Genomic DNA, 26,042 nt, shown 5'->3' with positions numbered 1-26,042 from the left:
GGAGGTTCCTCAAAAAATTAAAAATAGATCTACCCCATGACCCAGCAATAGCACTGCTTGGAATTGACCCAAGGGATACAGGAGGGCTGATGTATAGGGGCACTTGTACCCCAATGTGTATAGCAGCACTTTCAACAATAGCCAAATGATGGAAAGAGCCTAAATGTCCATCAACTGATGAATGGATAAAGAAATCATGTTTTATATACACAATGGAATACTACTTGGCAATGAGAAAGAATGAAATCTGGCCTTTTGTAGCAACGTGGATAGAACTGGAGAGTGTTATGCTAAGCGAAGTAAGTCATACAGAGAAAGACAGATACCATATGTTTTCACTCTTATGTAGACCCTGAGGACTTAACAGAAGACCATGGGGAGGGGAAGGGGGAAAATAAAGTTAGAGAGGAAGACAGCCAAACCATAAGAGACCCTGAAAAACTGAGAACAAACTGAGGGTTGATGGGGGGTGGGACGGAGGGGAGGGTGGGCGATGGGCATTGAGGAGGGCACCTGTTGGGATGAGCACTGGGTATTGTATGGAAACCAATTTGACAATAAATTTCATAAAAAAAAAAAAAAAGAGGACCCCTCCTGATTGAAAAGTTAGCACGTGAAAAAAAAATACAAAAAAGAAAGAAGAGTTATCACATGAGAAACTGGGACATAGCTCACCAAGGATAGAAATGTCTAGGCTCTGTGGACAACTACCTTCTTCTCATTTGAAATCGCGTCTCTCTGATTTTATTCCTTAATCCACTAGGTAGCTCTAAACAAAATAATATATAACGGTATCAGGAAGGGAAATGTTTTCCCATGATGCTACCACCCTGCTTGCTAAAACACACCCAACACTGTACTTGTGTTCCTGAACCTCATCTGTGTGTCTTCCCAGTGTTCACATGAGTGTCCAGGACTCCAAAACCATTGGGACCAATTTATTTTCATTGAGACAATGAACTGATTGGTTATTTTGGCCTCATGGAGATAGGCTCTCTAAGCATGTTTCCTAACATGTATAAAGGGGAGGAGAATTTTTTCTGGAGCCACGGAGGCCAGGTCTGAGTTCTGGCTCTGATACCACTTAGCTGTGTGACTTTGTGTAAGCCATTTAACTACTCTGAGTCTCAAAAACCTCCTGTGCCCTCTCCAGCCTCCCTTTAAAACAGGGGTGCTGGATATCGACAGTGTCTACCACAATGTCAACAACAGTGTAAATACCATCCCCTAAAATTTACTGACTCATTTACCATACATCAACACTAAGCTAAGCATTTTACATACATTTTCTCATATATTCCTTACTCTGCTTGCAGGAAAAAGATACTATTCTCTATTATGGAGATGAGAAAACTGGGACCAAGGGAGACTAAGCATCTTGTCCAAGGTCAGAGGGAGTAAATGACGGATCTAGGTTTCAAACTGAGAAGGTCTTCCTGTATCTAAAGTCCTTGTTCTTAACTACTATGCCATAATGTCTACCAAACTTGCAGGTATACGTTGCTGAATTCCATTTATACAGTAATGCAGAAATGCTCAAACTAATATCAAAGCAATTGGTCATTTCAGTGGGAAAAAAACTATGCAGGTTTCAAGTGTTAACTTCCTACAGGTTCAGCTTTGGGTTACTGTGATGGAGTGCGTCTGGACCTTAAAGAGTCGCATCAGTGATGGGTAAGTAAAGTCATTACTTGATTTGATGCTAATTTCTATAGGAACACCTTCCGAGTTCAGACAAGGGAGATTTAAATGAGTGTCCAGTGAGAAGCACAGAAACTAGCACGTGTGGTGTGTGCATGAATGTAGTTATTCAGTATTTAATGAATGCCTAATGCATCAGGTACTGGGACTAGGTCCTGGGAATACAGCAGAAAGTAAGAAATACAATACATATAATACATAGTAAAATAAAGAGGTGATTAATTTGGCAATAATTAAATAGGTGGGAGAGGTGAGGCTTCAGCTGAGAGGCTGAGAACAGGCAGCTTGGAGGAGTAGGGAGCTAGGGGCAGGATATGCTGGGAACAAGGCTGTGATGACTAGATATGGAGATGCAAAGACATATATGGTTATGGACAGTAAGGAAACTGGTGAAGTCCCGAGCCTGGCATATCATTGCTGCTCAGGAAATGTTTGTGCAAAGACGTGGGAGGCACGAAGCATAATGGAGGCACATCATATACTCACACAGTGCCATGTATTCTGGAAGTACTACCATATACTTTACATCTGTCTGTACGGGGCACACTTTGGTCACAGGGTGACTGCTAACTTAGAGAATACATGAAGTGGTGAAGATATTGGATGGATGGGAGGGGGCAGACGGTAGTTCTTGAAAGTCAGGTAAGCATTTATAGTTTTATTGGATTAGAGACCATGGAATCATTTTGATTTGTGTGCAAAATGATGAGAAGTTAAGGCAAAGCAGTCTGGTAGGGTATGCAGGATGGAGAGATGACCAGACAGGGAGGGCAGGAAATGCAGCCTGGGCTCAGAGGCTGATGGTGAGAACAAGAGGCAAAAATATTTCCTGTTCTTGGTCCATTGTGGCACTTGTCAAGTTGTTTTAAACAATCACTAGTTTATATGTCTGTCTTTACCTGACACTCCAAACTCTTTTAAATCAAGAGCCCCATTATTTCCCAATCCCCAGTGCCTACGTCAATGCCTGGCGTCTTGAATGAATGAATGAGATATATTTGGAGAAAAACAAAACAAATTTAGTGGCTAACCAATTATAGACTATAAGGAAATCAGAGTCAAGAATGACTTTTGGGTCTAATAAAAGTAAATGTGGCCATGTTAATCATGTCTTTTTATTTTCTGTATTTCTGATGCTTTGATTCTATGACCTTATGGACCCTGGAGAGACTGCCCCTCCCAGGGCTGGCAAGTCCCAGAGAAAGCAAAGGACTCAGCACACCTGAAAGCATACCTTTCATATGCAAACTAACCACTCCAGAACCCACCTTCCCCCACCTCAATGGGCTACTGCTTCCTGCTCTAAGCAATTCAGGGCCAGGAACCAGAAGGCTAGGACAAGCCTGGTGCTTCCCTTGGGTGCGTGGTCCTGGGGTGGCGTGGAGTGCCCCCTCCTCTTGAGAACTGTGAGCAAGGAACCATCCTTTCGATGGCAATCACCCCCTGATCTGTTGGCCTCATACCTGAATAATAACAAAAGCTACATATTAAAACAGTGCCTTAGTAAAAAAAAAAAAAACATAAGCTTTGGAAACAAGACTTGGGTTCAAATTCATGGTCTATACTTACATTCTGTGCTACCTAGGAAGTTACTTGACCTCTCAGAGCCACATCTCCTACAACTGTAAAATAGGGATAATAAAATGTGCCTTGCAGGGAAAGTAGTGGCCAAGTGCCTGGTATACGGGTGTCTCTCAGTTCACAACATCGTCAATAAAAAAGAAGGGGGTATCACCAAAAGAGTAAAAATGGTTGGGAAAACAGAATCTCAAATGGTCAGCTGCACTCCGCCTCCCCCCCCCCCCCCCCCCGCCCCCAGCATCTGGTGGTAAAGGCCCACTCTGGTTAGCAAAGAACAAGCCAGTTTTTTCAAATAACTGAACACTCATTTCAATAGCCTGGAGTGCCTGATCGTACGGCTGATCTCTCTATTTATGTCCTATTCTCTAATGCATTTAGTCCAGTATAGAACATAGTGTCCTATTAGTGGTTATTTGTTTCTCGGTAAAACAACCAGTTTAACCACAATGACTGTATCTGCCAAGCGGTTGCCTCAGAAATATATAGACAGAGCTCGCCTAACTTTATGACTACTTTCTTATTTCCTCCATCTTCTCAGATTTCAGCTCTGAGAGCAAGCAGAGAAGTCTACAAACTATATGGATAGGTAGGAAGCTTGAGCTGGATGGAGTCAGGTCTTCAGGATGGCTTTCTAGATCAAGAGGGAAAAGCTACCTTATGATATATAATGAGGGTTGGGTTTTTAGGTCCTTCCTTACAAAGGTGCCATCTGTATTTGGAACATGGGAGAAACAGAAAAACAACACAACACAGAGATCATAGATGGGTAGTATGAGGGGACATCTGGCTCGCATATGTATTTTATTTGTGTTATATAATGTTTAAAAAAATCAGCCAATATTTTTAAATTGGGAGATTCCACTTGAAATCCAGATTTTGGTTTCTCTTGAAGAACTGGCATATGTAAAACACTGGCCACACATATTTCCCCATGGCCAGAGTCAGCTGGAGCTGATCCCTTCAGATAGGACTGTACCCTTCACTATGTAGAAGGCACCACTGGTCTCCACCATTCCCCAACAACAGGCACCATATTTTACCAATTTCCTCATCATGACTGCACTCATGTTTTACTTGTAGGAGAGATCTATTTCTCTATGCCCATCTCTCTATGAAAGGAAGGAACATAAAATGTTCTCTAGAGCGTCATGAGTTGAAAGAAAAACTTCTCTGTGTAAGTAAAAAAAACAAATTGTTTGCCTTGTCTTTATTCTTTAATGCTGTCTGACTCCTTTAGGCATTTGGGTTTTCAACTCTTGATATGACAGGAAGAACACAAACAGGGACTCCTAAGACCGCAGTCGATTCTGGCTCAGGGAATGACCTTACACAGGACCATTTCTAATTCTCTCTCTGCAACATTTAAGAAATTAATATGACAAATAGCCAAGTGTTTGGAAAATTACACGGAGGACCGCATTGCCTGAGATATCAAAACTGCTGGCGCAGAGTTCACAGGCAGGACAAACACATGACACAGGTGACTTCTGAATTCCAGAATTTTAGGTTCTATGATCATTTTGCTAGGACACAGCTATCTTCTTGCATGTGGGGTTTTTCTCTATTAAAATCAATTTTATGTATTAGTCTCAAGGCTTTTACCTTACTTTGCAGATAACAAAATCATTAGGCTCAGAGAAATGTTCACTGCTTGCCACAACTCCTTTTTGTCTTTTGCATTTACCTGAAATGTCACTTTTTTTCATCTCGGCTATTCCAACTCTTTCCTTACCTCGCCTTCTTATCTCAAAGCAGAAACATTTTGCCTGTTTTTTCCCAGACTTGAAACTCTCATAAAAATCTAATGGAAGAAGAAAGCCCAACCTAGATAATTTCTTTTATGTTGCTGGAAAGAATTGTGGGTTTCAACACTGAACAGTTCTTAAGAACAACAAACATTCCTGAAAGAAAATGTAAACTGTGTTGTTTTTTTTTTTTTTTTAACTTTAATACTAGCTTTAGATAGAACCGCTTCACTTACAGGTGGTGGACAAGTTCTGATTTAATGCAGAGCTACTTTAGTTTCATTCAACATCAAAGTTAATAGCTTTGTGTATTTTTATAGTTTGTTAATTGATTCACTTATTCATGAAACTAATGTGATATATAGCTACCCTGTGCTAGGCATCACTGTAATAATTGAAGATTCAAAGATAAATTAAAGTCATTGCTCTCACAAAGCTCTGCCTGTCAGTGGAAAATGGGCACACCAATACTCACATATGGCCTCAGAAGATTAGGTTCTTGGTAGATTCCACAAATGTTTATTGAACATTTACTCTGTTCTAGTTGTAGTAAGCACAGGGGATTCAGTGGCCATGGAAAGGAAGCTCAACCCTATCATACAAATGCTACCCTAACTTCTGGATGATCTCTGAACTACATTATAGGCAGCCTAGCTAAAGCTGAAAAAATTCAGCAGAGATTTCAGTAGGTGCCCATCACAAGAAAGACAAAATTTGAGAGTTTGAGTTCAACCAAATAAACCACCTGTTAAAAACAAACAAACAAACAAAAAGATACTCTTCAGAGAAATAAGAATAACCCAGCGTCTCTACAATATATCAATCATAATGTTTAAGACAGGATCCCAAATTGCTAGACATATGGAGAGAAGGAAAATGTAATCCATACTTATGAGAAAAGCCATTTAATGGACAATGACCCTGAGATGACACAGATACTGGATTTAGAAGGCAAGAATTCAGCAGTTCATTCTAGATCTGTCTCCTGAGGCAAGGGAAACCAAAGCAGAAATAAACCATTAGGACTACATCAAAATACAAAGTTTCTGCACAGCAAAAGAAACAGTCAACAAAACTAAAAGTCTACTGAACAGGAGAAGGTATTTGCAAAGGACATATCTGATAAGGGGTTAGTATCCAAAATATACAAAGAACTCATACAAATAGGTGAAGGGGAATGGGAGTACATTTATCTTGATGAGCACTGGCTAATATGTGTTATTGCTGAATAACTATATTGTACGTCTGAAACTAATAGAACACAGTATTAAGTGCACTGGAATTAAAGAAAAGAAAAGAAAAGAAAAGAAAAGAAAAGAAAAGAAAAGAAAAGAAAACTAAGAAGTAAAATAATAAAATAATGTATACAACTCAACACCAAGCCCCCCCCCCAAATAATCAAATTAAAATTTGGCAGAAGACTTAAACAGACATTTCCCCAAAGAAGACATACAAATGGCCAATAGACACATGAAAAGATGCTCAACATCACTCATCATCAGGGAAATGCAAATCAAAACCACAATGAGATAATCACCTCACTACTGTAAGAATGGCTAAAATAAAAACAACAACAACAACAACAAAAAAAAACCCAAGAAATAAAGACGTGTTGGTAAAGACGTGGAGAAAAAGGAACCTTCATGTACAGTTGATAGAAATGTAAATTGGTGCAGGCACTGTGGAAAACAGTGTAGAGGTTCTTCAAAGAATAAAAAATAGAATTACTATAGGATCCCTTAATTCCACTATTGTGTGTTTATACAAAGAAGACAAAAACACTAATTCAAAAAGATTTATGCACCCCTTTACTGCAATATTATTTATAATAGCAAAGATATGGGAGGAACCTAAGTGTCCCAATAAAGAAGAGGTGGTATGTATGTATGTATGTAAATACACACACACACACACACTGGAATATTACCCAGCCATCAAAAAGAATGAAACCTTGCCATTTGCAACAATATGCATGGACATAGAGATACGATGCTAAGTGAAGTGTCAGAGAAAGACAAATACCATATGATTTTACTCATATGTGGAATTTAAGAAACAAAACAAGCAAAGAAAAAAAGAGACAAACGAAAAACAGACTCCTAACTATAGGGAACTGATGGTTACCAGAGGGAAAGTGGGTGGGTAGAGGGATGGGGGAAATAGTGATGGGAATTAAGAGTACACTTATCATGATGAGCGCTGAGTAATGTATAGAATTGTTGAATCACTGTATTGTACGCCTGAAACTAATATAACACTGTACGTTAATTATACTGAAAATAGAAGCCAAGACTACATCATTGTTAATAAACTTGAATTTAAATAAAAAATATGCTGAAAATAAAAAAATAAACAAAGTAAAATCAACATGAAGAAAAATTTGCTATATATCTAAAAAAGGAGGAGAGGTGAGAAGAAGATTAATATTGTTGCTTGATCTGAGCACTGGTATGTACTGACATTGTTGAATGTAATATTGCTCACCTTAACAAATAAACATTTAAATAAACAATAAATAAACCAAAAAAAATGAAATCAGTAGCTTAACAATGCTTTAGGATAGGAGAATATTCTCATAATCAATAAATAGAGAAGAAATAGCAAAGAAACAAAAACTATTAAAACAGAAATTCTAGTATTGATAAATATTATACCCGAAATATTTAGTGGATAGGCATCACCCTGATTAAAGATAAAAGAGAAAAGTCAATGAACTTGAAAAGAGACCCAGAGAGAGTACCTAATTGTGAGGGGGAGGAGGGAAGGAGGGGAAGTGAGGGAGAGAAGGAGACAAAGAGAGAGGTGGGAGGGGTGGTAGAGAGGCAGAGACTGGGGGGAAAAAATCCCTCATGGGCCTATGGGACAATGCCCAAGGGTCTCAAATATATGTAACTGGAGTCACAGTATGAGGAATAAGAGCACACGGGGCCTTGGTAATGAGGTAGATCTGTGAGTATGGGTGCAATGGAGATGCCTATATATCATACAGGCACACTCTCTGATGATACTAAGGGGCAAATATATAGTATCATCCCCCAGGGAAAATACCTAAGCCAGGGGTGGTACAGATTCATGGGAACCACACCTCTACTCTTGTTGCTAAATGAAGATCTGCCATATCTATTACCTATAAAACATTTGTCTTATTGTTCCTAGCCTCACATTGCTGGTGTTTCTTATTACTTCATTAGGAAATGTATTGTCAAGAGCCACCACCTGTGCTGAAGTTTACTCTCACTCCAACTTCTGGGTCTGTGGAAAGGATCTTGCTAGGTCACTAGGGAACCACAGTTCTAAATACTTTCTTTTGTCTTCTAGGTATATTAATCTTGTGGTGCTGTTTATATTGCTGCTGTGGCATACGGATGCAGTATTTATCTATGTTTAAATAAATAAATGCTGACAATTTCCCAAATTTGGTGAAAGAGAGAAATTTACAAATTCAAGAAGTTTAGCAAATCCGGGAGAAGAAGGATAAATCCAAAGAACGCCATGTCTGGGCACACCATAATAAAAATCAAAGGTTAAGAGAAAATCAAGAACGTGGTAGAAGAAAAATAATATACTGTATGCATGGGACAAACAATACCAACGATGGTGGACTTCTCCTGAGAAATAAACCGTGCCAGAATACAAGATAGTAACATCTTTAAGCACTGAAGAAAAACAAACAAAAAACCTGTCAACCATGATTATTTTTTATTTGAGGGAGACAGAGAGCACAAGTGGGGGGAGAGGGGCAGAGATAGAGAGAGAGAATCCCAACCAGGATCCCTGCTCAATGTGGAGACCATCATGGGGCTCCATCCCATGACCCGGGGATTATGACTTAAGCCGAAATCAAGAGTTGGAGGCTCAAATGACTAAGCCACCCAGGTGCCCCAACCAAGAATTCTGTATTGAGCAAAAATATCTCTCAAGATAGAAGGTAAAATAAATCACTAAAAAAGGAAAAAAAAAAACCTATTTTTTTTTCTTTTTTGTCAGTACAGCTACAAGAAATGAATAAATGCTGAAGTGGGTTCTCCAGGATAAGGAAAATATTAGATATTTACATTTTCAGAAAGAAAAAAAAAAACAACGGGGATGGTAAACAGGTAGGTAAATGGAAAAGATAGGTTGCTTCTCAGAATTTCTTTGAAATACGTATGACTTATTAGGGACTGAATTGTATCCTCCCAAAATTCTGATGTGAAGCCCCAACCTTCCATGTGACTGGAAATAGAGACTTTACGGAGGTAAATAAGGTCATATGCGGTCACACGGATAGGGCCCTAACATGAGAGAATTGCTGTCCTTATAAGAAGAGCAAGGATCACCAAAGTTCTCTCACTACATGCATGTACCTGGAAAAGGCCATGTGAGGACACAGGGAGAGGCTGCTGTCCACAAGCCAAGAAGACAGCTCTCACCAGAAACTTAATTTTCTAGCACTATGGTCAGGGACTTCTATCCACCAAACTGTAAGGAAATAAATGTCTATTGTTTAAGTCACCCAGTCTATGGTATTTTGGTATGGCACCCTGGGCAGACTAATGCGTTATTTAAAGCAAACAACAGGGGTGCCGGAGAGGTTCAGTCAGTTAAGAATCATACAGACTCTTGATTTCGGCTCAGGTCGTGATCTCACAGTTTGTGAGATTGAGCCCTGCATATGAGATCAAGCACTGCATCAGGCTCTGCATTGACAGCATGGAGCCTGCTTGGGATTCTCTCTCTCCCTCCCTTTCTGTCCCTTCCCTTGCTCACACACACACGCACTCCCTCTCTCTCTCAAAATAAATAAATAAACTTAAAAAAATAAAGATAAAGCAAACACAGCAACTACTATATTGTTGGATGTATAACATGTAGACGTCACGCATATTATGACTTATAGCATTTAAGAGTTGGGGGGGTAGCATGTAACTACACAGTTGAATGCTTTTTCTATATTGCATGAAGTTTATAATATATAATCTAAGTAGGCTGAAAAGTTCATGACGTTTATTGTATATAATTCCCAAAGACATCATTTAAAGGAATTCAAACTATCATGCCTAAAAACCAAATAGAAGAATTTAAATGGAATTCAGAAAATTGAAAGATATTTGAATAATCCAAAAGATGGCAGAAAAGGAGAGAGAAAAAACAAAAACAAAACAAAACAAAACCAGAACCACAGAAAACAAAGAGCAAAATGGAAGACCTAAATCCAACAACATTCACCTTCACGTTGAATTGTAGGTAGTTTCAACATCAGAGTAAACATCAGAGATTACAAGACTGCAGGAAAGCAAGACCCAACTATATACTGTGTATAAAAGATGCACTTTACATAGACTGGGATGGAGAAAATGGTGCTTTGACTGATGGTGCTGGGAGAGAAGGTTAAAAAAAAAAATAGATGGAGAGATGTTATACATTTTGGACTTAGAATCCATAGGACCTTCTGACTGGATGTGGCCAGAGAAGGGAAGGGGGGAGTCAAGAATTCATCCCAATTTTTTTGTTTTGATAAAAATATAAATGAGGTGGTCTTTACTCAAATGAAGACAAATAATTGAGGATCAACACAGAGAATGTATCAGTTACCAGAGTTAGAAAACGGTAATTCTGAAATCCCCACCCCCGCCTCCTTGACATTGACTCTATCTTCTCTCCATTGATAGCAACGCTATCCTTCAGAAACCGTGACCTCTCTCTCTCTGCTGCACCTTTCATATCCAATCCATCAGGAAACCTCACCGTCTCTACCTTCAGAATACATCCCCAAATACGACCACGTTTTACCAGCTCCACTGCCATCACCCCCATCTCGCAGCTGGTTTACTGCAAAAGCCTCTTTGGGGTGTCACTGCTTCTGTCTCTCACACCCCCCATCCCACAGTTTATTCCCAACATAGCAGTCAGGCAGCAGTCTGAATGATCCTTTAAAAACTAAGTCATACCTGTCCTGTGCTCATAATTCTCCAGTGGCTTTCCATTTCCCTCAGAGCAAAAGCCAAAATTTTCACAGTGACCAATAATATAGTCCCAAATTAACTCGTAAACTTATTCCCTACAACTCTCATTTTGGGTCATTCTGCTCCATCTTTGTGGCCTCCTTGCTATTCCTGTAATGTCGCAGGCAGGCAATCCTCCCTCAGGACCTTTGCACTGGTTGTTCCCTTGGCCTGGTACATTCTTCCTCCAGGTTTCCAAATGGCGAATTTCCTTCCTCTCCTTGTTAAGTTTGTATGTCACATCAGTAAGGTTTACCCTGGCCACTTTTTTTTTTTTTAATTTTTTTTTTTAATGTTTATTTATTTTTGAGACAGAGAGAGACAGAGCATGAACGGGGGAGGGTCACAGAGAGAAGGAGACACAGAATCTGAAACAGGCTCCAGGCTCTGAGCTGTCAGCACAGAGCCTGACGCGGGGCTTGAACCCACGGACCGTGAGATCATGACCTGAGCTGAAGTCGGACGCTTAACCGACTGAGCCACCCAGGCGCCCCGACCACCTTTTTTTAAAATTGCAAACTGCTCACCTGAATCCATAAGCTTACTTCCTCTTTTACTTTTAACGACTTTAACCATAAAATAAACTCTATGGCTTTCTCATTCTATGTACTGTGTATGACCCGTCTCTTCTTGTTAGAATGTAAGCTTGACAAGGGGCAGATTTTTGGAGTGGGGTGCAGAAGAAGCTATTTTCGTCACCATTTCTCGCTCAGAATGGTAACATGAACATAGGCACTCAATAAATACTGGCTGTTTAAACAAACATCACTCTAAAGAGTTTAGACTTTATCCTACAGATAACTGGAGAGGTGTCAAGAGTGACAGGGTCACATCTATGTGCTTTCAACACATAGTTGAAATTTTGTGGACTAAATGTTGTGTCCCTTCAAAATTCACACGTTGAAATCCTAACGACCAAAGCGATGGTATTGGGAGGTGGGGCCTTTGGGAGGTGATTAAGTATGAAGGTAGAGCCCTAATGAATGGGATTAATGCCTTTATAAGGGGCTGAGGAGACCAGAGTCCTCCCCTTCCACTTCTTCTTCAACCCAGAAGAGGATCCTCACCAGAACCCAACCAAGGTGCTGCCTTGATCGTGGCCTTCTGGCCTCTACAGCTGTGAGAAATAAAGTGTTGCTGTATATAAGCCACCCAGTCTATAGTACCTTGTTTGAGCGGGACACACTAAGACAAAAGAATCAGAGAGGGAAGGATTAGAAGAAAGAAGGTCATCAGAGAGCTGTGCAGGAATCCAGGTGCGTATACAAAAAATACAGTGAAAGCATGGGTGGGAGGGAACACAGAAGAGTTTATTTATCCAGGGTAGGTCTTTGTATCCACGAAGTCATTTCAATTAGCCAATGTGAAATGCTGGGGACATACCTAAGTCTATACACAGAATCTGTCAATACTGATACACATAACATTTTTTCTCTCATGGTCCTACAAAGCCTGTCAACTGTATTTGCTTCAATATACTTGAAAAGAAAGTCCTACTAACTCACAGTAATTGCTTCTCAAGGGACTATATAAGACAAGTGTAGGAAAAACTCAAAAATGTAGCTCCACAAAAGTCAGGTCCGGTTCTGGAGAGATCTGGGGCTTCTGGTAGCCCACTTGGGTTTGAATCAAAGCTTCCCCACTTACAACTATTAAGGCCATGATCAAGTTACCTCATTGTTCTGAACTGTAAAACTGACGTAATAACACTAGCCACACAGACAGGCTGGGTTGATCAGAAAGGGCCTGAAGGTGTTTGTCACATAGCAGATACTCCCAGTAGGCTGCAGGGGTAGCACAATCTATGTGCTACACTAACTAATAATTATCAGGTCTCTATCCAGCCTTCCCATTAGATGATAAGCTACTGGAGGACAGGAATCGTGTGACTGTATTCTTGCTTGGCCCAGTGTGATCACTGCAACATAATGGAAGGGGTGAAATCACTATCTCCATCCATGCACCCCATGCACCCACGCTGCAAGGTCTTTGTACACCCACTTATGGAAGACTGACTGACTTCCTGAGGCTAGGGCCAGGCTGACTAGCACTGGGGATAAGGCAGGGGACAGAGAGGCTTCCCAAATGCCAGAATTCTGGGCACACAACGTCTTGCTACATGGTGACCCTGGAGCTTAAGTTCATAAATTTAAATTCTAGGTTCAAACAATTCAAAGGTAACCCTCTCCCAAGCCTACCTGTCCCAGAAAGCCAAAGCCACAAATTTGACTTTGCCTCCCTCACTCTACACCTCCCCCAATGAAAATGACTCCAAGTAAGACAGACAAGAGTGTTTGGAGAGAGGGATGGCCACAGTCCAGCTGGAAACCAGTTTCAGCATCTGGTGACTGCATGGGTTGGTGTTCTATGAAAAAGGTCTGGACGAAAAGCAATATTTTTTGCACAACTATTTTGGAGAGAGTATTGACAAGCACGAGGCAATCCCTGATGGGTGCCCAATTGATGCCACTAAAATCAATCATCCACAGGATGGAGGCATGTGCCCTTCTAAAAGGAAATGAGTATGAGTGGCACAAGTTTGAAATGAGTGGAAAATGAATGCAAGTCTCAGTCGAATGAAACTATAAGAGGTACAAAGCCAGAAGAAATCCTATTCTATTTTTTTTTCTTCATGCTGAAGTTAACCAGATGGAGTTTGTTTTTGTTTTGTTTTGTTTTCCAGTAGCAATCTATTCACATACTTGGAATGAAGGATTTGCTTTGGGATAGATGATCTTTTCTTTTTCTTTCTTTCTTTCTTTTTTTAATTATAAAAATGAGACAAAATAGCTTCCCACCCCGCAAATCTAGAGATTAGGTAGTTTTTTGTTTCTTTTTTTTTTTTCTTTTCCTTCTCTTTCTCCTCCTTCCCTTCCCTCTTCCTCTCCTTTCTCTCCTCTTCTGCTTCAGGTGGTTATGTTTGTGACTGCATGTTTAGAATGTACTTTGGACAATGCAATAACGGAACAGACGCAGCATGTCAGAGATGTGCATTTGAGACAAAGAACATAAAAAAATGTAACTTCCTCCCTGCAGTGTTCTCTAGAAAACCAATGTGTTGTAAAACCAGAGGTCAGAGTTCACAACAGAATTGAGGAGAATAAGTAAAAGGAAAGGAAGGCAAAGAAGCCACAGAAAAAGGCCACTGATGGTGCACTAGGAATCTCCCGGGGCTGTGCCTTGCTACCCAGAGTTTTTCTTCTTCATCGGAAAAATATGGACAACAACGGTACCTATTTGACAGGGGTTTCGAGAGAATTAAATGAGATGTATATGCAAAGCTCTTGGCACTGAGACTGGGAAATAAGCCTTAAAAATGAATGGCAGGCATTGTGATGATTATGAATATCATGCAAGGAGTTAACAAGATTATATATATAAGTCCTGTCCACAGAAAAAGATACTCGATTAAATGTGATTTTTATTATTACTATCATTATTATTCTTATTTTATCTATTTTATAGGTTGTTTCTGTCTCTTTGCTTGTCTTCTATGGACTGATGCTTTGGGTGATCTGTTCTGTTCTTGACTCAGATTTTGTCCCATCATGTGAGCATTTAGATTTCCTAAGATTTTGCTGTCTATAACCCATAGGTTAGTCTACGGCCAATAAAACTATAGAAGTAGAATTGCCCAAAGTGGAACTCCGAACGCAGCTTGATTGGCTGATGGCACAAAATCAACTAACTACAGAAGGGCCAACAATTTCCATGTCTCCCGTCGAAAGTCATAGTAGACTATTATGAAGATTTTATTAATGGCGAAAAAGAGGTCACATTTTTTATTTAAATTCAGGGCTCATGAAACAAGTGGAACCAATTCTTATCCACAAAGATATGTCATAATGTTTGGGAAAAGATGGCTTATATCCATAGCAACAGAGCAAACTTTGAGCCAAATACTGGGAAGAGTGTTTCCAGACTGACCCAGATGTTCAATTTGCATATTAAGTCTCTGAAAACCTGTTGATGGACAGCTGCACGAACAATGCATCCTGCACAAAGAGTTGGTTTACTGGATCATGATCCTTGTTAAAAAAAAAAACACAAAGTCTCTGGATTGTGTGATCCAGGAGTTCTGGGTCTGCGAAGGGTGATTATACTATGACGCAGGGTTGGAAAGGGCTATATTTCAGTAATGGATTTTCAATATGTCACAGAGAAGAACGGATATCCAGGTTGAGAGTTGTGTAAACACATGACACTAGTTAAAATAGGAGAATGAAAAGCCTGAGTCCCATGGCACCTTCAGACAGTGGTGTCATCTCAACTTCTCTAGCATGGGGTTATTAAGACCAATCAGATGTTATGTTATAGTCACTAAGGTTCCCTACTAGACAGTGAGCTCCTCAAAAGCAGGGCCTGATGAAGGCCTAATCCATTTAATTCCTCCAGAACATGTGCTTTGAATCTAGCCATCCATCTATGCTTCCATGGACGGTGAAAGAGAACCTGAGGCAGCTAAGTATAAAATAGCAATATACTAAGAAATGGAAACTAATGGTGATTTGCATCCATAGCCAGCTTTGGATCAGACCACTATAACTCTGCTGAACATTTGGAGAGTCGGTATAGGAATCAGGCCATAAACAGATGATTTCAGTGTAACACAGTAAATGTGAGGTTGGCTGAGCCTAGGTCTCATTTTCCCTTGCCTTCCACATGTAATCTCCCTGAGGGCCCACTGACCTCTCCTGACCTGAGTTCTCAGTCATCATTGCCACTGTCCTCATTCAAGCCCGCAAGGCTTTCTGTCTGTGGACTAACCTACTAAAATCATCTCCCCACCTTCAGCCACGTGTCCTCAGGCCTTCTTCCTCACGGCTGCTAGGTGGAGTCTGGACAACTGAGATCTGAACATATGCATCCGCTCTGCCAACCTTTTGCTGGTTCCCCTTGGTCCACCAGACAAATATTGGCTCCCGAGCATGTTCTACAGGGACTTCTTATGATGTGGTCCCTGCCCAGCTCTCTAACTTTTATCCTAAGTCATTCTTCTAAGAACAGTTTATGTCACAATTTAAATGCTGGACTATGTGCTATTACCTCAAGTAGGCCTTGTTATTTTTAACTCCCATATCTTTGGTCCTATGCCAGTTCTGCCTAAAAGAGTAGCCCTACCCTTCTTTGCCTGGTTTGTCCCTATTTACCTTTTAAGACTCAGCACAAATGCTTTCTCCCCCTCAAAGAGTTAGCTCTTTAACCTAGCTTTAGGTCAACTCTGCTTTGCACCTCTGGTATAGTATTCATGTCACTTTTATGCATCTTCTATCTTCCCTATTAGACAACCCCACAAATTCATCAAATTTATTAAGCACCTTCTATGAAGGAGGCACTGAGCTTGACGCAAAGACAAGTATGATACGGACTTTGCCTTTAAGGAGCTCATAGATTTCTGGAAATGACAGATTAGTAAACCAATAATAATAGAATACTATAAGTAGAGTCATGTCTTAAAAGACAACTAAAATTATCCAGGTGGTAAAGAACTCTCTGAGCAGAGAAAGAAACACATCCAAAGGCACAGAGGAGTAGAATAACATAAGCCATGGGGAAGTTGTGGGTAAGGCAATCTAGCCTTAGTGACAAGTACATGTGTGGGACTGGAAGGGCTGGACCATGAAAGATGCGATGTGCCCAGAAAACTATCTGAATGAGGTCCCCAAGGCTATGGAGAACCACTGAAGGATTCTGGCTGGAGAGCAACATGGTCCTTTTTACAGAGTAGAGTATCACTCTCACGGACGTGAGAAAAAAAAATGGATTTTTGCATGAAAGGTAGGTGTCAAGATGCGTTAGTCACCAGTGCCTGGACCAACATTTATTCCTTTGGCAAATGCATGCTGCATATGCACCATATGTTAGGCTGTGCTCTAAAAGAAAGCTAATTCTTCTGATTTAGGAGCCTGCAAATTTTATATATGGGGTAAATGGGGAGGGTGACAAAATGGACTAGTCAAGGCTATGAAAACATTTAAGCCCGTATTGAGAAAGGGTCAACTTACCAATTTTCCAGTAACGCTCTGACCACCTTCATTCAGCCAGAACCCAGGGACCATGGCTGAGAAATAAGGGCCCCAGACACCTGGTACAAAAATTGGGTCTTTGCTGATCTGAAAAGAAAGAGGCAAAGTATGTGAAAATAATTGACGCTCAGGGCTAGAAGAAGCCTTATCCTCCTCCCATCTGATGTTTCTGTGACCATGTGATTCAACTTCTTACTAAATACCTTCTTTGGTAAGAAAGTCATTCCTTCCAAAGGAAGGGCATGGCTTCATCTTTGGATGAAGGTCTTCCTGTTACATTCATTTAAGATGTTGGAGTAGCAAAAGATCATTTTGGAAAGAAACTGGTAGGACATTTCCTTGCTGGCTCCCTCTCTGTGGTAGACTGATGGCAAAAATGTCCCCCATTCTCTACCCTTCCCTGTGTCCATTTCCTCTGCAATGTGACTTTACAACTCCTCTCACTGACAGGTGGAGTCCCCACCCATGGAATCTAGGTCAGCTTGGTGACTTGTCCCGGCCAACACAATGAAATGGAAGTCATACCACCAGTCTTCTAGGCTTAGGTCTCAAGAGGACTGTGTGCTTCTACTCTCCCTCTTGGTTCTCAACCTTTGCAAAGAGAAGAGCCCAGACTAACCTGCTGGATGGAAGGACATGCAACAGAACTGAGGCAACCCAAATGTAGCAGGTGTATCTCAGATATAAGAGACAGCCCAAACAAGATCACTAGATCACCCTAGTCAACCAGCACTAACAAGCCCAGATCACCACAATCACCCAGCTAATTGATAGACTTGTGAACAAAGACACATGTCTTGTATGTCACTAACATTTTGTGTTTGTCACCTAGCATTTCTGTGGTAATAGGTAAGTGACACATTCCCTTCCTTCTCCAACTACTTACTAGTCAACTAATAGCATGCCATCTCCCCCTCTTGGGTGCTGGGGACAAAGAGATGAATCACACAGAGTTCTTATCTTCAGGAATCTACCAATCTAGAGGGGAGTTCCACAGGTAAATAGACAAATAGGATGCAGTGTGGTCCATGGGATGGTAAAGACAATACATAGAATGTTATGGAGGGACAGAGCAGGCCAGGAGTGAATGGTCTTAGGGAATAGGACATAGCTCAGACGAGCAGGACTGAGGCAGGCATTCTAGGTCAAGGGAAGGGCTTGAACAAAGCCATGTAGGTGAGGGAGAGGTGTTCTTAGGACTCAAGACACTGCAACAGTGTGTTTGTAGCAGACCACAGAAGTCCTTTCAGGTATTAGGAGAATATATCAAGACATGAACCTGGACGGACGAGGACGGACCACATGTTCACTCATTTGGAATGGTGCATGTTTCTCATCCATCTAGCAGGGACGCATGTTGAAGTCATATTTCTGGTTGTGGAGAAGTGTAGGGGAGGGTGGGGAGGGAAAGGGAGGGAGGCATGTCAGATCTACTCCCACATGTCTTCTGGATAGGCAGCAAATCCATTCATTCATTTATCCTACAAATATTTATTCAGCCCTTATTATGTGTTGGTACTATGTCTCATCCTGGGGATATAGAAATGAACTGAATATTCATGATTTCTGCCCTCATGAAATTTTTAGTCCAGCATTTTAGCACATGGACAAACATTATTTGTCTTGACCCCAACCGTTCCAGTTGCCTTTTCACTAAACTAGTGAGTCCTCAAATCAGGATTTCCGAAGCTCCAACAGGAAGGAGGTGAGGCAAGGTAAGGGAACCACAAAACACTGTCAACTCCAAATTGTGTGAAATCAAGATAATTTATAAAAAGGGACATTTAACACCTAAAAAAGAAAGAATAATGTCAGGGGAAAAAGACAGACTTTTGCAAGAAAAGTCAGTTTGGCTTACATTGACATACTTCTTTCCTTACTGGTATAACAGATGTTTCCTGAACTCCCACTGTGATCCAAGTCTGTGCCAGGCACTGGCAATGAATGTTAAACAAAACAGCACAGCCCCTGCCCTCAGACAGATTACAGCGAGCAATCATTCAAGTTTGGCCAGGAATCTCTTGGTTTAGTACCGAAGGCCTTGCGTCCTAGAAAACCCTTCCGTCCTAGGCAAAAGAGATAAATCACTGGGCAGCCTCAGAAAGATATTAATCAGACCACCACACAGATGTGTAATTATAAAGCGTGATATGTAAATGAATGAAAATCAAAAGGTCTGATAAGAGCAAATAAGTGAGGTACCTAATCCAGTCTATGGGTCAGGGAAGGCTTTCTTAGGAGGTAACATCAGAATTACGAAGTAAAACATATATAGAAGTTATTTAGTAGGTGTGAAGGTATGTGTGTGAGTAGGAGTGTGTGTATGTGTGCTTTTGTGTATGTGTGTACGATACAAAGAGTGTTCCAGCCGGAAGGAGCACACACTATACGATCTTCATTTTTGTCACTTGGTCTTTGCCCGTGAACATTTATCACGTGCCGGGCCTAGAAACTACTCCCTAAACTGCATCCCAGAGTGGCTTTGGGGTGAATAAGATAGCTCATGTTCACAACCATTAAGAACCCAGTGTTTGACAGGTAGATGGATAACAACCAAAGTCAAATCATCTCTTTTCCTGCCCGGCACCCCTTCCCTTCCAGGACTCTTAGCCCCATTTGATAGATAAGTCTCAGAGAGGCTGTATAAGATACCCACAGTCACTCAGTTAGTAACTGTCCAAGGTGGGATTTGAACCCAGGCAGATGCCGGCCTCAAACCAGATGGCAGGCTTTATTTGTAACTTGTAGTACATACTCTGCTTTGGAAGGTTACTCATCACACCCCACCTCCACCCTGTCTCAAAATTTAAACCTGCTCCTGAGTCAGCCATAGCAGAGCTCCATTGGAAGAGTGTGGTTCTGCGGCTCCGAAATGTCAGGTGAAGGCTTTGCCTGGCTCTGCCCACGTATAAAGCTTTGAGCCGACTCCTGCTCACGCTCACTCGTTTGAAATGGCAAATGCTTCTCATCAGACATCTGAGTGAAGCGAGGAAACCAAGACAGAAATATGTTCCCCAGAGCATTTCCAATCACTTCCAAGCCCTGTGCTCTTGGAGAAAACAAGTAATAGTTTGTTTTGAGAGAGAGAGAGAACGCGCATTTGTATATGTCTGTGTGCTTTAATCCTTTGCAATGAACCTAAATATTTAAAAATATTTTTGTGAAAGCTCTTACCCATGCTGTGGGCTATCCTGGAGGCTGCTCTGTTACCCAAAGGAGGGAGTTCATTTTACTCCACTGGTAACAACTGTCTGTGCAGGACGCTGACTTCCTAGTAATCGTGGTGTTGTTGGCAACAACAACAGCTAAGATGGACTGGCTACTTACCAAAGGCCTTACTCCAAGCATATTATAGGAATTAAATCACTTAACCCTCATGAAAACCCTAAGGGAAGATTCCATCATTATTCCTATTGTCTAGATGTGTAAACTAAGGCTGAGAGAGTTCAATTACGTGTCCAAGGTTGTAAAAAACTGCCAAGGAGTCAGGCACCACACTCTACAGGTTCCATAGTTGTCTCTGCCAAAGTGTTGTCTTAGTTTTAGGCTACCTTTGCTTCTTGGAATCCTTCTTTGCCTCTCGAAGGCAGAAAGCAAGGGCCATCACAGTCAATACAGACTCATTCAAATGGAACAAACCTTTTGGTTTTGCTGACAAATAAGTTAGGGAATCTGCATTTCCAAAAGCTTTTGATAAATTTTCTCCAATACACTTGTGAAGAGAAGAACACATGGGTTGAGTCAAATACCTATCTTCATTCTATTCCCAACTGCCATATTCCAGCCAGGTGATCTTACACAAGGACATAAATGGGCCTCAGCCTCAATTCAAAAATGGAAGGATCAGGGCACCTCGGTGGCTCAGTCGATTAAGCTTCTGACTCTTGATTTCAGCTCAGATCCTGTGGTTTGGGAGTCTAAGCCCCGTGCTGTCAGCACAGAGCCTGCTTAAGATTCTCCCCCTCTCTCTGCCTCTTTCTTTCTCCCTCTCAAAAATAAACATTTAACAAAATGGGAGGATTAAGGGGCACCTGGCTGGTTCAGTCAGTGGAGCATGTGATTCTTGATCTCAGGGTCATGAGTTTGGGCCCCATGTTGGATAACAGAGATTACTTAAAAGAAAAGAGAAAAAGAAAATATATGGTTATACAAAAATGGGAGTATCGATGTGAATGTTGAAAGACTTCTGTGAAGATGAAATAAGTTATCACCTACCAAGACCTTATTATATGTTAAATACCAAATAGACATTAGTTCTCCTTGAAACGAAGTTTGTATGAGAGAACAGTCAGGTGACAGAGTTGAATGACCACAACCAAAAGTAATTATGATCATGTAAGAAGGTCTCTAGATTTGTCCATGGCCTGATTTAGCCAATATTGTTAACACTGAAGTAGAAAGTGATACAGAAGTAAAGCTTATCATGTTTTCAGATGGTGTTAACTTGGGAGGATTGCTTAGAATGGGGCATGTCCAAATCAAGATTCAAGATTACTTCAAAGAGCTAGAACATTAAGCAAAATACAAGAAACTAGTTAACATTTATTTAATTGTATAAATATTTGCACTTAGAAGGTACTGGAAATATTCTCATATTCTTTTTAATGGGTGGTGGTATATAAGTATTCCATGTGGTATTGTTTAAACAGTACACAGACCCTTGCTATATTCTTAAATTGTGTGTGCTATCAATAAAGTTAAAGAAGCCCACAATGAGACAAAACATTTGGTTGCACACCATACACCAGGCACTGAGATCAGCATCGAGGCTATTAAAGTAACAAAGTAAAATGGTAATAACACGAATAATTAATAATAAGGCATGGCTCCTTTCCTCAAAGAGCTCCTAGTCTGACCAGGCAGACAAGAGGCAGAAATTCAGAAATTACAACAAATCATGCTAAGCCCCACAGTAAGAGAGGGAAGGAGGGGTAGGAACCCAAGCTGTAGTCTTTCCATAGGTGGCCACACGGAGCGAGGCCTTGAAGGAGGAGTAAGTGTTTCCCTAAGTAAAGAAGGAGGGCATGCCAGGCAGAAAGGACTGTGTGGGCTAGAGGCACACTCATGAAGCTGCACAAGCATTCTGGTTTTCATGAGGGCTTAAAGTTCTGAATTTTACTTTAAATGAAAGGTCATAAAGTTTGAAGGACAGGTATATTTCTGCATTTATATGCCCTAATGCTTGTGAAAAATTCAATTTTGAAAAAGCTGTGGCTTTTTAAAAGGAAAAAAACCTCAAACAACCCTCTAAGTCAAGCAACGAGAGTAAGAAATAACGCAGAAATAAGGATAATAATAAGAAATACTAAAATGGTAATCGCTAACAGTTACTGTGGGCTTCAGAAGATGCCAAATACTCTTCTAGGCTCTTTATAAATTCTATCACATAATACTTGTGACATCCCAATGAGATAGGTCCTATTATACTTACCCCACAAACGAGGAAATCTAAGTTGAAGGAAATCAGATAGATAGTATATAAAAGGGTAACTTCAGATCCAAACAAGATCCAAGCTATGGACTACCAACTTCTTTTCCTCTGCCGACTTTATTTTCCTCGTCTATAAAGTAGTTAGATTGGACTAGAATATTTAATATCTCCTTTGTCTTTGAGATTATCTAAGATTCCAAGAAGCGGAGTCATTCTTCTCCAGCTGGCCAATCAGAATTCTCCAGCAAGCTCTTTCAACACAGACTCTGCTCTGTGGCTCAGAGGATCAAACTGGGTGGTCTCGAGGGGCTTCTCTTAACTACCGACTTTGCTTTGCCACCTCTGTGACCCGTGGCCAGGATTATAAGGGGCATTTGTTGACTGTCAACTTCATGGGTTGTATATAATGGCTACCATCTATAATTATAATCTCTTATATTTGCTGAGCACATATTCAGCAAGTATTTATTGGATACACACTGAATTCAAACTATTGTTTCCAACATGAATAGATACGGAAAGATGGGCATCAGAGCCTCTTGAGGTTTGCAATCTAGGAGGAGCCAGAGCACAGGATGGGCTGGGTGTCAGTCAGGTATCAAGTGATTTGTAAGTTTCTATTTGTATTCAGTCTTGCAATGACCCTGATAGTATACGGAGTCAAATATGCACAGCCCATTTTATAGCTGAAGACAAAGGCATGCAGAGGGTAGGCAAACTACCCAGGATCACAAGGATCTGAAATGGTGCAGCAGGGATTAGAAGCCTCTCTCCATTTGTTCCTGCCTCTTTTCATGTCTGTGCCCAAGCTGGCTCCGTTAGTGGATGCCACTGGCTGAGTTTCATCTAAGGCCGCGCTGCTGTCAGCTGAGTTTCCCTTCGGTGCTAAAGCCCGAGCGCCTGCTCACACCTCTTTCTGGGAGAGATGACTGGGCTCAGGGCAGGGAGCTACTGCAGCAATTTCCGTTCCGCCTTGCCCCCACCCCATCATCCCCGAGGTTGGCCTAAACCTCTGGCAGGGGCAGCAGGCAGGCTCCAGGCGCCAGTGGTCCTGAGAGGGAACAGGAGGTTTTGTTTTGAGTGCCTCCAGCCAGGTTGGGAATTTTAGAGGGTAGCCGCAGGCATGTGTGGGACTGAGTATTTCCGTGGTGGCTCATCTCTCCCTCCAAATGGACTGTGCTATCGTCTTACTAGAAAAAAAAAATTATACACATTCCAGCCAACTCCCAGCTCACTACACAGTGCAAAAAAGAGCAGAGAGAATTTGGTTTTTGAATAGGGCTCTTGGCATTGACCTCTATTTTTGCACTTCTCAGATGAAACTGTAGTGAGTTACTTGCTTCTCCTATGAAATAGTGAGGAACCACATCTTCTCTCAAAAGGCAGTGAACACGGTTTAGTAATGTCAGCAGAGACCTTGGAGTCAGACAAACCTCAGTTTCAATTGTGGTTGGGTTGTTTATTAGCCATGTTCCTTTAAATCTCTCTGGGACTCAGTTTCCTCATCTATAAATGGGGATAATCTCACCTCCCACAGAGTTTTGTGTGAGTCCTAAGTGGTATAATGTGTTTAAAAATCTTAGGACGTGATATCCCCTCAAGAAATGTGAAATAACAGATGGTTTAATTCCACTCCTTTTTGGGACAGTGGGAAAATCTGGAATACAAAGTCCTGGGTTGGAGTCTAGGCTTTGCCCCTTCTTAGTGCTGTCCCTTTGGAAGGTTCTCCTTGCTCTTCCTTCCTGCATTTACTCCTCTTTGCTTGTCTCACTTGCCACATCTCATGGGGGCAGCCCATCCATTCCCACATGTGCACTGACAACTTCTGTGCTGTTGAGTCCCAAATTTTCGTCCCAAACTCAGGCCCTATTATAAACATCCTTTAGAAGTGCCCCGTGACATAGGAGAGCTTTCTGACCTGGCTTTTATCTACAAGTCTGGTCTAATCACACATGGTACATTTCCTCATCCTTTGCCCCATTATTTTTACTCCAATGAGCCCATCACAGCCCAGAAATCCCCACGTACACCACCTTCTTTCTCATCTATATGTCTTCATAATTTCTCTTCTCTCTAAAAGGCATTTCTTCTGACTTCCCCCTAACCCTTCCATGTCCTTTTATAGAACTTAGCTCAATATCATCTGCTCTGGGAAGCTTCTCTAAACTCTGACTGGGTTATTAGCTGCTTCTTCCGGCATCTTCCTTAACCTTCTGTCCTTCTATACTGTAGATTATTTTGACATATATGTCTAAGTGTGTATACCTACATCCGTAAGTCATACGTAATTGGATTACATAATTAAGTAATGCATACTTAACATGCTATGTGCATATAATATGCTTTGTAAACCAAACCATACAAATACAGCACATGGCTAAAGTTATTAACAATGTCGCAGATATTCACAGCTGTAATTCACCTGTAAGCGGCACAAAGTTAACAAAGCTTCAGGCTTGCCAAATCTCCCTTTGCTATATTTGGAGGTTTCTGAAAGGTTAAGAGTCCTCCAGTATAGAGCATGCCCTTCCTAGAAATCCAATCCCTTTATTTCAGTTTGAGCAAAACAAGAACACATGAAAACCTGCCTACAGATACCTCCTGGGGCTTAGCAGTTGAGCAGGCGGGGAGGGCACTGAATGGGTTTGTCACCCAACCAAACAGTCCCCAAATCTGGGATGGAGGGAGGCAGCCAAATGTTGCTTGCAATGTCCTGAGTTATCTGCAAAGTATTTTGGACTCCTTAAACCTTGAATTCCTTATTCTTCATCATTCTGAAACCCATATGTGATCACAAGAGAAATTTAATCCATATGTTTCTCATTCACATACACTTAAAACACACCCAAAGTTGCTTTGCAAGAGACTGAATGACCAAGAAAACTTTGAGGCAGTCCTAAAATTTCCCCCAATTTTCTCTCCCTTGCAGACAAGAAGCCACACTTGGCCTCCTCTCTACAGATGCTTGACTGGCTCCAGTGAGCTCAGACCGTCTCTCAGCTTTGAAAGTTCCAAGAGCTGTATGACCCCAAAGATATAAAATCATAGTTTGCGTCTTTTCACAGCCTAAACAATCCGCAGTGGGTAAACAGTTATCGGTCTCTTCTGTGGATCCTGTGAGTAAGGGAGGAGGGGCTGGTGATGTGAGTGGGGGAAGGGGAGGCAGCTAATGAGAGGAGAGAGGGCGCCCTTTCTGCGTGGTGGTCACCAGATGTTCCAGGTCACATGGTGAGCTGGACCCTCCGAGTCAGAACCCTATCTTCTACTTCTGTCACATCCCCAGGAGTGAGCAGAGGACTAACTGAGTGCTTCTCCAATATGACCCAGCCGATGCCTCCCTTTGATTCTAAACTAGCTGTTTAGGAAAAGCAGCTCTCCCTTACAGAGTTCAGTAAAAAATTGCCTCAGGCAGCCTTACAGCCGAGGCCGGTCAGCAGGTGCACATGAGCATGACACAGCCTTTTCTCTGTAACAAGCACACGGCACCCCAACACACAGAGTCTCGGTCAGGTATCCTCTGACTTCCGACTGCTAAGTTGTGGGCACTTTCTCTTCCTGCCCTGCTCCTGCTCAG

General features: G+C 41.4%; 1 protein-coding gene across 1 annotated transcript in view; it reads right to left on the bottom strand.

The window, feature by feature from the left end:
• FGGY (FGGY carbohydrate kinase domain containing) overlaps positions 1–26,042 on the bottom strand; it is a 417,339-nt gene that overhangs the window by 123,860 nt on the left and 267,437 nt on the right. The window contains 1 exon segment of the mRNA XM_042951880.1: positions 17,017–17,124. Coding sequence (XP_042807814.1) covers positions 17,017–17,124 — 108 coding nt within the window.

The sequence above is a fragment of the Panthera leo genome, chromosome C1 (assembly GCF_018350215.1).
Source record: "Panthera leo isolate Ple1 chromosome C1, P.leo_Ple1_pat1.1, whole genome shotgun sequence".
Lineage (NCBI taxonomy): Eukaryota > Metazoa > Chordata > Mammalia > Carnivora > Felidae > Panthera > Panthera leo.
Note: the sequence above shows the minus strand (reverse complement) of the source record. Positions and strands in the feature narration are given on the sequence as shown.